This window comes from Chionomys nivalis, chromosome 9 (genome assembly GCF_950005125.1).
Source record: "Chionomys nivalis chromosome 9, mChiNiv1.1, whole genome shotgun sequence".
Classification (NCBI taxonomy): Eukaryota; Metazoa; Chordata; class Mammalia; order Rodentia; family Cricetidae; genus Chionomys; species Chionomys nivalis.
In genome coordinates this window covers 42,725,766-42,739,609 of record NC_080094.1, presented here as the reverse complement: position 1 = coordinate 42,739,609, position 13,844 = coordinate 42,725,766, and the positions used below count along the sequence as shown (strand labels likewise).

The following is a 13,844-nucleotide window of genomic DNA, read 5'->3' as shown; positions in this document are numbered from 1 at the left end:
GCCATAGCTGGCTTCCTTACATCAAATGTCGGTGGTGTTTTTGGCAGTGCTTAGCCGTGCTGGATTGTATAACTTCACTGTAGCCTTGGTTATGAACACAAGACAAATGCATGTTGGCAGTGTACATACTGTTGCATTATGCATTATGATGTGACATTCTGCTTGAAATGTTTCAATGCAGATTTAGGACTATCATATGTTATGCACTGATGTGTTTCTGTTGTTGTTGCTTTGTTTGTTTTTTTTTTTTTTCTCCCTGTACACATAGTTTTCTTCTCTTGTAGAAACATAATGGCTCAGTGGTTAAGAGGGGATACTGCTTGTGCAGAGGACCTGAGTTCAGTTGCCAGCACCAATGTTGGGTGGGTTATAACTGCATAGTAATTTCAACTGGAAGGGAATCCAGTGCCCTCTGTGGCCTCTGTGGGCATTGCACCCACATGGTGCATACTGCCTCCCCTCATCTACCCATAGTTAAAAACAAAATCTTAACAAAAAAGAGACATAATGATTTAAATTGTGGGAAACAAAGAATTTTAAACACCTGTGTTTTAACAGAAGACTTATTTTTAATTACGTGTGTGAGTGTGTGTGTATGTGTCTGTCTGTCTGTATATGGGTATGTACATGTGAATGCAGGTACTCCCGCAGAGGCACAGGATCGTCAGCAGCAGGAGTTACAGATGGTTGTGACCCCCACCAGGCAAGGTTGCTGGGAACTGAATTCAGGTCCTCTGGAAGAGTCTTGGGGTGCATCATTAGATTGTTTGAGAACTCACTAGTTTTTAATGCGAGCTCTCATTTAGAATGGCTGCCAAGAGACAGAGCTGGACGTTTAGCCAAGATCTGATCCTAACGGAGTTTGAAAGGATTTAGACATAATACTTGGAGACTGGGCTACTCTGCAAGAGGTCTAGGGTGGAGGAGCCTGTTAGTTTCTTTTCTATTCCTGTGGTAAAACACCATGATCAAGGCCACTTAGAGTAGAAAGAAATTATTTGGGCTTACAGTTCCAGAGGATTAGAGACCATGATGGTGGAGTGAGGCATGGCTGCTGGAGCAGCAGCTGAGAGCTTGCAACTTGAGCTGCAAAAAGGAGGCAGAAAGAGTGAACTAGGAATGGAGTTTTTAAACTCTCAAAGCCTGCCCCCTTCAGAAAGGCCACTTCCTAATCATACCCAGACATCACCAACTTGGACCAAGTATTCAAATGCCCGGACCTAGGAGAACATCTCATTCAAACTACCTCAGGGAGGGAAGAGATTAGCCGTTCCTCCCTGGCTGCTTAGTCAGAGTGGGTAAGAGTGGGTTCAAGGCTGGAGGAATGTAGCTAGTTGGGCTGTTGACATTATCAGAAGAGGGTGGTGATATTAGCTTCAATTCAGGAGTCACAGAGGTAAAAAGATAAAATGTAGCCAAGCCTTTAATCCCAGCACTCCAGGGGATGGAGGCAGGTGGGTCTCTGTGAGTTCAAGGCCAGCCTGGTCTACAAGAGCTAGTTCCAGGACAGCTAGGACTGTTTCACAGAGAAACCCTGTCTCACAAACAAACAAAAGACCAACAATAAAAAAAGATGAAGTGTAACTGAAACCAGTTTGGGAGGTAGCTTTTAGAAACTTAGTGATGGGCGTAATGATTGTGGGAGAAGTCACATTTCACACAGGAAATTCAAGGTGAATGCCACCATTTGCTAAGATAAATTACACAGTAGGAGGAGGGGGTTGTAAAGGAACTGGTAGATTTGGTTTTGGACACGTGGAAAATTTTTGGTACCTGTAGGTATTTGGACATAAATGCCTGGAATATAGCTTAGTGGTATAGAAAGCTTGCCTAGCATGTACAAAGCCCTGGGTTTGGTCTCCAGTAACACCACCACCACCACAACCCCCCACCAAAGGAGAAGGACAGTGGAGGCCTGATTTGAGCGAGATTACTTAGAGCATGTCCAGTGGTAGAACAACTCCCCGAGGGACCCCCAAATTAAGGGACAAGCTGAGAAAGAAGAACTGCTGAAGAAAAGGCTGGCTGAGATAGCCTGGCCAGAGGCAGATGGCAGACCAGGAAATTGCTGCTTGGAAGCCAGAATTTTTTTCTTTCTTTTTAATAGCAGTGTCAGAAGCTGCTGAGCTGAGGATGGAGCATTCAGAGGGTTCAGTGATGGTTCTGTTGATGACCGGGCTTAGATGAAATTGACTGGCTGTGCTCTGAGGATGGTGCAGCCAGGGACTGCTTTTCCCTAAGGTTTTCTGTGGAGTAGGGAAGAAAGTCCATTAATTGGATGACCTTTTAGAAGTTGTGTATTGTTGAACCTGCTTAGATGGCTGGGAGGAAGTGGTGAGAAGAGAGAGGAGGGAAGCAGTGGGGTGAGGCAGTGGGTCAGGCAAGCGCATGGCAACCGCCCAGTGTAGCTTTCCGAGAGCCCCTATGGGGTACATGGTTATCAATGCTGTGTCCTCTCTGCAAACATCCCTTACCCCTTTTAGATAGTTTTGCCTGGATTGGTGAAATGGTTTACAGTCAATTAGATTTTTAAAAGCTGAATCTGCACACCCTCCCCTCCCCTGCCTTGATGTTTTTTTCTGAGTGCTGTTGCTGGTAAGGAGAGCCTGTAATGACTTTCATCTCGAGAAGCTGAGTGGACTTCCTGTAGATCTCAGTACTGATTGAGACTTTTAGGAGGCAGGGCATGTTGTGGTGGGGGTGTCTCTGTTAGGGCTCAGAAATGATACCCCAACGTGTGTTTTTAACCAAGTCTCAGAACCAGCATCTTTTGGTGCTTCTCTCCTGTGGTCACCCCCAACTCTCCTGATGCCCAGAGGAACTTTCTTTAATGTTCTGGAATGGCCAGCAGAGTTGCAGTTATAACTTTCTTTTCCCAGATTTCTCAGCAGCGAACTGCTGAACCACATCACAGGAATAAGGACTCCATGCAGGATAGACTTGGTCAGTTACCACCGGCTCTCATTTCCCTCAGGATTGCCAGTGTGCTCATGAAGAGTGTAGATAATAAGCTTCTGTTTCCTGGGGTCATGAGTGTTCACTGCCCTGTGATTGCCCTTCCCTCTGGAGGTAAAGTCTAGTGCCGCCTTTCCTGTTGATCTCTGTAGGGCGGGGAGGAAGTTCTCTTTCCTTCACAGGTCCAGACTCATAGTAAACTCGTCCTTGACCTTTTCTTCAGACATGAACTTGTATGATTAGTATTGAAAGGGCAGAAGTAATTCTTTGTTCTAACAGTTGTCCCCGCCGCCCATACAGTACACGTGTAGGCGTGGAAATCTACTGGGCTTTCCCCATAGAGGACATGGGGATCCTGACATTCCTTAAGCACCCTCTGTCTAGCAGTTTCTCTCCCAGGGTCTTGTCTCATAAGTGGGGGAGTTGATTGTGCTGGCAGCTGGCCAAGGCTTCTTTAAGATGGCAGGGCTAGGTCTTTGCTCCAGGAGGAGGCTGTTGCGGGCTGAGTGAGGTTCCACCACAGCAAAGTCCAGACCTTGACATGAGGCTTCCTTGCTCACCCACTGGCTCTCTGCTTCCTTCCACCACCTCTTTCTGTTGGAGCCAGACTTCTGTGCCGTTCTGAGACTTGTGTGCTCCTGGGCTGGGGGTGAAGAGTCTGGAAGGCTGGTCAGGGGCACTTTTTGAGTAACAGCTTCTCCAACAATGACAGTGTCTTTTTGCTTGGCTCTTGGTGTCCAGGACTCTCCCTGTGTCCTCACTCTTAAGTGCTGCCGCCTCTCCCTGAAGGGTCTGTGTGAATCCAGAGGGGCGGTTTTCACTTCCTTGCAGAGAGGAGCTGTTTCCTGTTTACATCAGCATCCCCACTCCTCTGGGACTGGCTCAGCAACTGTGGGAGGTTGGGTGGAGGCTGAGGGGCTGCTCTGCTAATCCTCTGCTCTGGGCTCGGGGGAGTAGAAAGGAAGGAAGGCTCTTGGGAAGGAGGAGGGGCTCTGGGAGCAACCTGTTCTTCATACTGACCTGTGCCCGTCCAGGAAGGAGGCAGGAGTGGGTGGGTTCCAGGAGCACCGAGTAGCAGTGGAGGCAGGCTGGGTGTTGTCCATGTGAGCTGGGAGTTGGTGAGGGTGCTGTATATTCAGTAGAATAGTATAAGGTCTTGAATGTGGGTTCAAGAGGAACACTAAGATGGATTGTTGGGTGCATGGAGTTTATTTGAAGAGTTATTAATTCATGGACAGACAGAAAACAGCATTGCATGGATTCTGAGGAGAGCTCAGGCCCCAGCACCAGACAAAAACAGCGTGGTGGGCCTGAGCAGACCACAGCACCGTCAGCCGTCCTCTCAGATACCCACAAAATACTGAGATGCTGACTCCTAGTGACTAGACTCCCAGGTGTCAGGATCTCATCTAGGAAGTGACACAGCAGAGAGCACTGGTGTCACTTATCCTGCTTCCTACGTTCCCTGCCTCCTGCATGGGACTCTGACAGCCTGGCCGCAGCTTGTACTAGGAAACCACCCATTCTTAGAAATGTATGAGAGACCCAGGGTCTAGAAAAATGGCTCAGTGGTCAAGAGCATTTGCTGCTCTTCCAGAAGAACCAGGTTCAGTCCTCAGCACTCACATGGTGGTTCACAGCCATCTGTAACTCCATTTCCAGAGAATCCAACCGTAGCGTAATGCCTGCTTTATATGCGCTAAGTTATGGTTCACGAGGCGGGCAAGGAACTGGAGATTGAAACACACACACAGCCACATGCAGAGTCATGGGCCATCCTTGAAACAAGAACGCCAAGAATGCTCCCTTGAGTCAAGAATGCCCCTTTATTGTGTTCCAGGGCAGATTATACAGGGTCTCCTTGACTAATGGCCACGCTCTAACTCTCAGCTGCACGCCCACCAGAAACCACTCTCCTGCCATCAGGTACTTCTGAGGGTCTCGTGCTCAGAGCAGATGCAAGCACAGGAAAACAAGTTGTTTACAGGAAATTCAGGGTCTAGGGGTCCACAGTCCCCAACATCCAACAACCTCTTCTGGTCTTCAAGGGCATTAAGCATGCATATGATGTACATAATGCATGCAGAGAACAAAACACTTATTTGTATAAAATATAATAACAAATCCGTAGAGGAGGAGACCCGCATTTCTTTTTTTTTTTTTTTTGGTTTTTCGAGACAGGGTTTCTCTGTGGTTTTTTTGGAGCCTGTCCTGGAAACTAGCTCTTGTAGACCAGGCTGGTCTCGAACTCACAGAGATCTGCCTGCCTCTGCCTCCCGAGTGCTGGGATTAAAGGCGTGCGCCACCACCGCCCGGCGGAGACCCGCATTTCTGTATTGTGTACATCCCAGTGGAGGGTGAGCACATACATGTATTGTTGCTTTAACAGGTAACCTGCATGTGTTAGAGATTACATACTGGCTTAAGGAATCTTAATTTTTTTGGGGGGGGGGAGGGCTGCCTATATGAAATAAGGAAACTCGGCAGGCAAATGCTGCATTCAAATAATTTGTTAGTTCTCCAGCCCAATGTTTTTCTCTCGACCCTTCCTCCTTTGTGTAATGTCCAGGTTGGCTAGGTGTTTAAGGTTCTCTTGCTTCTGAACTGTGTGTTTTGGGTGTGTTTCTGAGAGGTGGGTGCAGGAGAGACTGACAGGATAGCCACAGGAGACTCCCTCCCAGCAACGTGTGAGGTAAGGGAGTCTTCTCCCTATTGTAAGACCAGAGAGGGAGATGCCTGCTAAGTGTGACAGACATGAGTCAGCCTTGCTTCCCAGACTGAAGCTGCCACCTCCTGTGGAAGGTTTTTCTGGGCTTCTGTCTTTCTTGGTATCGCCTGGAGCGCAGCACTTCTGAATTTTTAGTTTTTTTTTTTTTTTTTTTGGTTTTTCGAGACAGGGTTTCTCTGTGGTTTTGGAGCCTGTCCTGGAACTAGCTCTTGTAGACCAAGCTGGTCTCAAACTCACAGAAATCCGCCTGCCTCTGTCTCCCAAGTGCTGGGATTAAAGGCGTGCGCCACCACCGCCCAGCTTGAATTTTTAGTTTTTAAAATTATATTTATTTATTCACTAGGGGTTGGGGGCATATGTGGAAGCCAGAGGACAACGTTTTTTTTTTTTAAAGATTTATTTATTTATTATGTATACAGTGTTCTGGTGCCAGCAGACCAGAAGAGGGCACCAAACCTCATTACAGATGGTTGGGAACCACCATGTGGTTGCTGAGAATTGAACTCAGGACCTCTGGAAGAGCAGGCAGTGCTCTTAACCACTAAGCCATCTCACCAGCCCCAGAGGATGACTTTTCTGGAAGTCAATTCTCTCCTTCCAGCTTGTGGGTTCCAGAGATTGAACTCAGGTCATCAGCTTGACAGCAGCTGTCTTTACCCACTAAGCCATCTTCCTGGCTCCACATCTGATTTAAACAAAACAAAACAAGAAACAACCAACCCAAAAGGTTAAGATTTTTATGTGTGCTACATGTACGTTGTTCCCTGGTGAGGCCAGAAGAGGGTGTCAGATCCTGAGGTTGCTCGTTGAAGGCAGGTGAGACCTAGGGAGTTCCCGCCTGCAGGCTTGTTCCTTCTAGACCTACTCCATTTCTTAGTTCCTCATCCTAGTCACCTCGGGGTCTTGGGAGTAACACAGTCGAAGAGCTTTGCGATAGTTCTTTATCTCCTTTTATTGACTTGTATTTCAGAATGCCTCTTCTTCTTTTAAGAAGTAGAATCAGGGCCGAGCGGTGGTGGCGCACGCCTTTAATCCCAGCACTTCGGAGGCAGAGGCAGGCGGATCTCTGTACCAGCCTGGTCTACAAGAGCTAGTTCCAGGACAGGAACCAAAACCACAGAGAAACCCTGTCTCGAAAAACCAAAAAAAAAAAAAAAAAAAAAAGTAGAATCAGGTTTGGGAAGGTGTAGTATCAGGCTTGAGGTTCATAAAAGGCCCATGGAGACTTATTCTGTTTTTGAGAGTTTTACTCTGTATCCTTGCCTGACTTGAAGTTCCCTGTAGGCCCAGGCAGGCCTTGGTCTTGGAGCAGACTCCCTGCCTCATCCTCCTGGGCTGAGATCTCAGGATTGCAGGCAGGTAGGTGCTGCTCTGCCTGACCAGAGAGGTTCTTAGCATCCTCCCCTTGCTTCCCCAGCTCTACCTCTGTTTTTGTCCTTTTTTGCCTGGGGACCCAGCAGTCTTTGTGAGTCTCCTTGACAACAGGATAGATAAGCTAAAAATAACCTTTCCTGGGCTTTCTCTGGTGCTTGGCTCAGTTCCTGAGGCTTCTAGATGCTCCCAGAGTATGTCAGTGAGTGGCTTACTGGGTGGGGGTGCTCATGTTTGGAAGCCTGAGGTCCAGGAATCAGAACTAGATAACACCACATGGCATTGTTATCTTGTCCTCCTTACCTAGTTGGTGGCCAGTGCTGTGGGAGTGTAAATGTTAAAGAGTGGAAACTGACGTTGTGCCAGGTCTTCGCGTCCTCGGAGAGGACCAGTAGTGGAGTGTTAGTGTGTCTCTGTGACAGTGGAGTAGGACAGGACTCTGGTGGATTTGCTTCTCCCTCTCCTCAGGGAATACCTATGCTAGACTGGAGGCTATAGAGCAGTGGTAGTAAGGTAGTGTGCCCGCCTGGCATGTGCAAGGCCCTGGGTTTAATCTCCAGGCTGTAAAATAAAGCAAAACAGCGCACAAAAAAGGAACTCCCAAGGATGAGGAGGAGGACCTCTCCTCAGCCCCTTTCATAAAATAGAAATATAAGGATTCAGAGCCATCTGGGTCAGTGGTGACAAGCTGTGGCTTCTCCTCACTGGGTGTGCTGTGTCTGTAGGTCCTTCACCAGAGCCAGCTGTCTCTTAATGACAGCAGTCCATGCTAGCCAAGGACCCATGTCAGGGCTGATCACAGTTATGACCGGCTTAGCTGGAGCTGCCTTTCTTAGGGCAGCAGCTGGGTCTCTCTGTCACACCTGGGATTAATCCCCCTCCCTTTCCTCCTCTACCCATTAGCAGGCATTTTACTGTGGACCAGGCACGAGGAAACGAGAACAAGATGTCGTGGTCCAATGTTTCAAAGTTGCCCGGGAGACAGTTTTATAAAAGAAGCCTCACTGTGAGCAGCATTGAGAGGGAAGGTCCCAGGGTGAAGAGAACATGAGGCTGAGGGAGAGAACATGTCTGTGACAGAGTTCTTAAATAAAAAGGGTACATTTAAAACATTTTACAAACTAATAAGACAGAAAGCTCAGAAGAAAAAGCTTACCAATAGCTTGACAAACATTTCACAAAAGATATAACACTGGTCAATAATCATGAAATTATGTATGGGAGAGAGTAAAATTTATTTAACTTTTAAAAAGTGACAGTTTCTGTGTCATATTTCACAAGGTTTTGAAGATTTAATAAAATGTCTGTCATTTTTAGTTTTTTTTTTTAATTTCTTGGTGAAGAATGAAATGATTTCCAGACTGAAAGAAAATGTACTGGGGTGAGCATGTTGAAGTTGGAAGAGGTGGGTTAGTATGTGCCATTGCGCCAACCGGGCTTCCCAGAGCCCGTTTCTTGTCTGTAGACGGGGCTGACTGTGTCTCCGTTCCTCCCAGTTCTGCTCTGAACTCACACTGTGCTGGGTTGGAGACAATCCACAGATTGCTAAGAATGCTGTTGTTCAGTTCTCAGGGATCTGATTCCCCTCTTCTCACAGCGCCCGACCAATTGCCCAAGATGGTTTGTAGGACCAGAATAGTCTGTGGCTGGTGTGCTTTTGTTCCTCCCACTCAGGCAGGGGACAAGGTCAGTGCTGCAGGTGTTTCCTGGAGGATAATCCTGCACGCAGAGTTTGCTGATGGCCAGCCTCCTGTGTGAGGCAGAGGGAGGGACCCGGTTCTGGCTAGAGCATTGACTTGAATGGACCAGAGCGTGGAGCTTTACTCTGGTTGTGGCAGCTCTCACAGTGTATTCTTGTGAGGGCCAGAAGTCTCCTGGGCTTTGGGGCATGGTGGTATTTACTAGTCTCTGGGGGCAAGAAGCCACAAATTTGGCTTCTTCTGAGAGGCTGGACAGTGCTGGCCACTCTGGAACTTAGGAGAGTCCACAGCATGCCACGGCACAGGAGAGGCTGCACTCTCAGGTTCAAGTGCTGGTGGAGGGGTTCAGAAGTGGATAGATAGCTGTTTCTGGGTGCTTGTGCCATGACAGGGATGAGCCTGGATTACTTAGATAATGGCCGGCTCATGGGCAGGCCCTCAGGAAGTTAGCCACAGCCTCCTCCTTTTTGCATTCTCCGGATACTAGTGAGGCATGTCTGTCTTCTCATACTCCCCACCCCCACGCCCATGGTGTGCACGGCACAGATGCCTCTTCTCATGTCAGAGCACTGTCAGGATTACTGTGTGCCATCTGCTCTGTCACCTCACTGTGCCAGGTGCTCTTTGAGCTTTTTCCCCCGTGGATCTTCCATGATAACCATTCACTTCTTAGTAGTTGACCCAGCATTTTTGACCTTTGCTCTTCTGTTTTTGCTGTGTAGGAATTGGAGTCAGAAGCGAAGATAGATGGAGAGACTGCATCAGACAGTGAGAGCCGAGCAGAAGCAGCTCCCCCACCAGCCTCCATAGATGACACCCCAGAGGTCCTTAACAGGGCCCTTTCCAACTTGTCTTCAAGGTAACCGACTTAGTGGTGACCGAGCCAGTTGCATGAAAGACTGAGGTTTTTAGGGTTTCTGGTTCAAGATTATTTTCTCTCCACATATATCCGCTGTGAACATTTCTTTCAGTTCTCCAGGGAGAACTAAGAAGTGTCTCAGCTTAAGTGAATCAGGGGTAAAACTCTTGACTCAAGAAAACCAGTCTCCCAAACACCAGCTGTGTGTGTATGAGAAGCACAAATTGTAAGACTTCAGATCATTCTCTGAAAGTGTTTGTGTGCCTTCTGTGGGTAAGGGCATCATGGATTCTGGGTTCAAAGCCCAGCTTACCAATAGCTTGCTGCAGGATCTGTTTCCTTTTTTTTTTTTTTTTTTTTTTCTCAATTTATTTGTATAGAGTGTTCTACCTGCAGGCCAGAAGAGGGCACCAGATCTCATTACAGATGGTGTGAGCCACCATGTGGTTGCTGGGAATTGAACTTAGAACCTCTGGAAGAGCAACCAGTGCTCTTAACCTTTGAACCATCTCTCCAACTCCCTGTTTCCATTTCTAAGCATAATATGTACAAATATTATATGTTGATTTAAAAATGCCAGTTGAAATAAAACTATTTAGACTGTTGTGTTGAGGGTTGGGTGGGTTAATGCATAAAGTTCTTATAGATATGCCTGTTGCATGCTTGTGATAGTTGGTACTCTCTTTGTCTAAGACAACTGTTATCATTGTGATTTCAGGGCCATGCCATGAAGAAGCCAACTGTAGGGAAAAAGAAATGATTTTAGACTTAGAAATGGCCATGGAAGCCATCCATGTAGACACAGAAGCAAAGGACACTATCTTACCCGCTGGCTCTCCCCACACTACCCTCAGACTTTGAGGTGTGTGCTAGTGTGGCTTCTGCACCCGCTGAGTTTGGCTGTGAGCAGGCAGTGGTGCCAGGTCCTGCCCTCCCCAGCTGTGCCTCTGCTCTGAGAGGATTACTACCTGCAGGGCCCTCGAGTCTCACTTCCTTTAGGCTTGTGTTCTCATTCTCCCTGGGCTCCTAACGGGTCTTTCTCTCTCGCCTAGATGGAAGAACTGGTGGGTGAGAGGCATCCTGACTTTGGCCATGATTGCATTTTTCTTCATTATCATTTACCTGGGACCAATGGTTTTGATGATGATTGTAAGTACCGTTGACAAGCCATGATAGTGCTGCATCAGCTTTACCTGTGGGGTTGGCCATCTGCAGTGCCTGCTGCCAATAGTGCCTTGTGTTGGGTTGGTTTTGAGAATGCTCGGAGCCCCAAGTTTCTCAGAAGCTTCTGTCCTAGAGCATAGCCTCCTCCCATTTCTCGTGTGCCAGCTGTAGGGTCACTGGCATGAAGGACCCTGGCTGCTGGTTTGTGTGAGATTCTGGTTTTGTTTCTTGTTTTCCTGGGGCTTTACTCACAGACTCAGAACTTTCATTAAGAAGTTGCAGTTCACAGGAGTTCAGTCTCCCTGCCTGTTTTAGTTTGGCTTTCTGTTGCTATGATAAACACCATGACCAAAGGCAACTTGGGGAGGAAAGGGTTTACATGTCCTGATCACAGTCTATCCTGAAGGAAGCCAGGGCAGGAAACTGCAGGCAGGAGCTAGATCAGAGACAATGAGGAACACTGCTTGGTGGCTTGCTCCCCGTGACTTGCTCAGTCTGCTTTCTTATTCATCCCAGGATCACCTGCCCAGTGATGGCAGCACCCACAGTGACTGGGCCTTCCACAGCAATCATCAATCAGGAAACTGCTCCACAGGCTGGCCTACAGGCCAGTCTAGTAGAGGTGTTCTTCTCAATTGAGCTTCGCTTTTCTCAGATGTCGCTAGTTTGTGTCAGGTGGACAAAATGTAATCAACACAGTCATTACAGACAGTTCTAGGTGGTGACAGCTGGATGCTGAGCGAAGCAGCGGAGCCCCTAATGTATATATTCAAGCTCAAAGTAGGAAGAGGATTGGCTGAGTCCTGGAAGATTCTAGAGTAAAAGTTTAATGAGGACACTAGGACTGTGCATCTTACTATGAGAAATTGTGAAGTAGAGGTCTGTATTACCCTGGGGTGGTCTGAGAGAAAGGGGGGAAGCAGGATCAGTATAAGATGGAAACATCTCTTAAGTGCCATGACTGCTGAAGGCCTGTGAAGACCCTAGGAAGAGCTCTCCGATTTCTCTGTTTTTCAGGTGATGTGTGTTCAGATTAAGTGTTTCCATGAGATAATCACTATTGGCTACAATGTATACCATTCCTATGACCTGCCCTGGTTCAGGACCCTCAGCTGGTAAGCTCTCTTGGTCCATGGGGCACCTTGCCTGATGTGGGTGATGTGATTTGTGGTAGGAGATTACAGAGTGATGGTGGAGACAGCCATTGCCACATTGCACGGTATCTTTGAGCCTGTGTCTTTCATAGGCTGGATTATATGGCTGTCTCTGAGGAGTCTTCAGTAACTGGTGTCTTCCCTAGAAGAAACGAATGTGTCTGGGCCTGAGACTACCTCAGTAGTAGGATTCCTTAGTTCCCGCAGCCAGGGATGGCAGTTTGTGTCCCCACCTGAGACCAGCGTAGTTTTAGGCTGCAACCCAGCGCCTCACTGGACTCACTGGGAGCTGGCAAGTTCTGGTGTCAGTGCTGCTGTCTTTGGAACTTGATTTCCTCGTCAGTACAACAGATCATTGAGGCTTCGTCTGTTGGAACCATTTTTCCTCTAAGGCACTCATGGTGCCAGCATGGTTATGATCTGACCTCCTTCAGAGACTGTTTTTTCTTCTCCTAAAAAGACTTGGCTGCCTAACAGCAAAAGCTAAATAAAGAACTGTAGCATGTATGATTTCTGAGCCCCTTCCTGACCCACCTGCTGTTGGCTCCCCTGTTCTCAGGTGGTGCTATTCTAGCAGAGCTGGGAAGACTCACTGTGCTAACTGCTTTGGGACTTAATGGACTGATGGTACTGATTTGTGCGTGAGATACGTGGTGATGACCAAGGAAGCTGAGTTGCTCAGCCGTGGGTACACTCTTCCATGTGTTTGACATCACTCAGTAGTACAAGCTCTCAGCCTCCACCTGCCCTTGGGATTGCTCTCTGGGCCAGATGTTCTCTTTGTGGCTGTTCTGCAGTTAGACAGCTGTGTTTTGAATTTTGTTACATACTCAGGAGGCCTGACCCTTGCTCTGGTCACTTTGCAAAGAAAATTTTTCCACACAATGGAAAATAAACCCAGTGTGGGGGGTTTTTCATGATTAAGAGATGGGAAAGAGAAGCTCTTTGGTTTCTTCTGTTGAGGGCTTGGGCTTGAGCTGATGCAGCATGATCCCGTATCCAGAAGCATAATGGAGCTGTTGGTTGTGGCTCCCCCTCTTGTTCCTCCAGTTGAAGAGAGGATGCAAACAAATGCATAGTTAATGCTAGGTGAAGGATCTGGGTCACAGCCAGGCTTCCAAAGGAGCATATGTCCTGAGACGGAGCCCAGTTGCCTAAAGAACTCATTAGCTACTGCCTGCTATAGAAAATATGATGTGGTAATGGATATCAGGTCATGCCTCATCTGTCTACCTATCCGTCCGTCCGTCCGTCCGTCCATCCATTCTTTCTTTCTCTCTCTCTCTCTCTCTCTCTCTCTCTCTCTCTCTCTCTCTCTCTCTCTCTCTCTCTCTCATATCTACTTAAAATGATGTTGGAGCAATGAATGAAAACAATGGATAGATGAAGGGGTGTTCCAAGCAAGGAAGAGATAAAGCAGAACAGACAGTGACAAGGCCAAGTGAACCACTTTTGACAGAAATGGGGAGATCCTGTGAAAAGTCGGAGTGACCCTAGGGGGGTGGGCTGAGGCACACTTTGGAGGGTTCCAAGATTGGCTGTGGGAACACCACAAAGCGGGGGGGGACAGACTTCCAGGTTTGTAATAAAGGGAGAGTAAAGTAAAATGTGCCATAGATTTCTAGATCAGCTCTCAAGGTGGTGGACTGTTCTCTTTTCGGGGTTTTCTGACAGCTCGTGGAGGAGGGCTGCACACAGTTCCCTGGCACTGCCTTCTCATCATTTCCAGGTACTTCCTTCTGTGTGTAAACTACTTCTTCTATGGCGAGACAGTGACGGATTACTTCTTCACTCTGGTCCAAAGAGAGGAGCCCTTGCGAATTCTCAGTAAATACCACCGGTTCATTTCCTTTACCCTGTATCTCACAGGTATGTATTGTGTGCTTCCCCAGTTCTCCTCTGGGCATCGTGTT

General features: G+C 47.7%; 1 protein-coding gene across 1 annotated transcript in view; it reads left to right on the top strand.

The window, feature by feature from the left end:
• Nucleotides 1-13,844, top strand: part of Cds2 (CDP-diacylglycerol synthase 2) — a 46,493-nt gene that overhangs the window by 15,294 nt on the left and 17,355 nt on the right. The window contains exons 2-5 of the mRNA XM_057780921.1: nucleotides 9,477-9,613; nucleotides 10,666-10,762; nucleotides 11,795-11,892; nucleotides 13,661-13,800. Coding sequence (XP_057636904.1) covers nucleotides 9,477-9,613; nucleotides 10,666-10,762; nucleotides 11,795-11,892; nucleotides 13,661-13,800 — 472 coding nt within the window. The remainder of the gene's footprint in view (nucleotides 1-9,476; nucleotides 9,614-10,665; nucleotides 10,763-11,794; nucleotides 11,893-13,660; nucleotides 13,801-13,844) is intronic.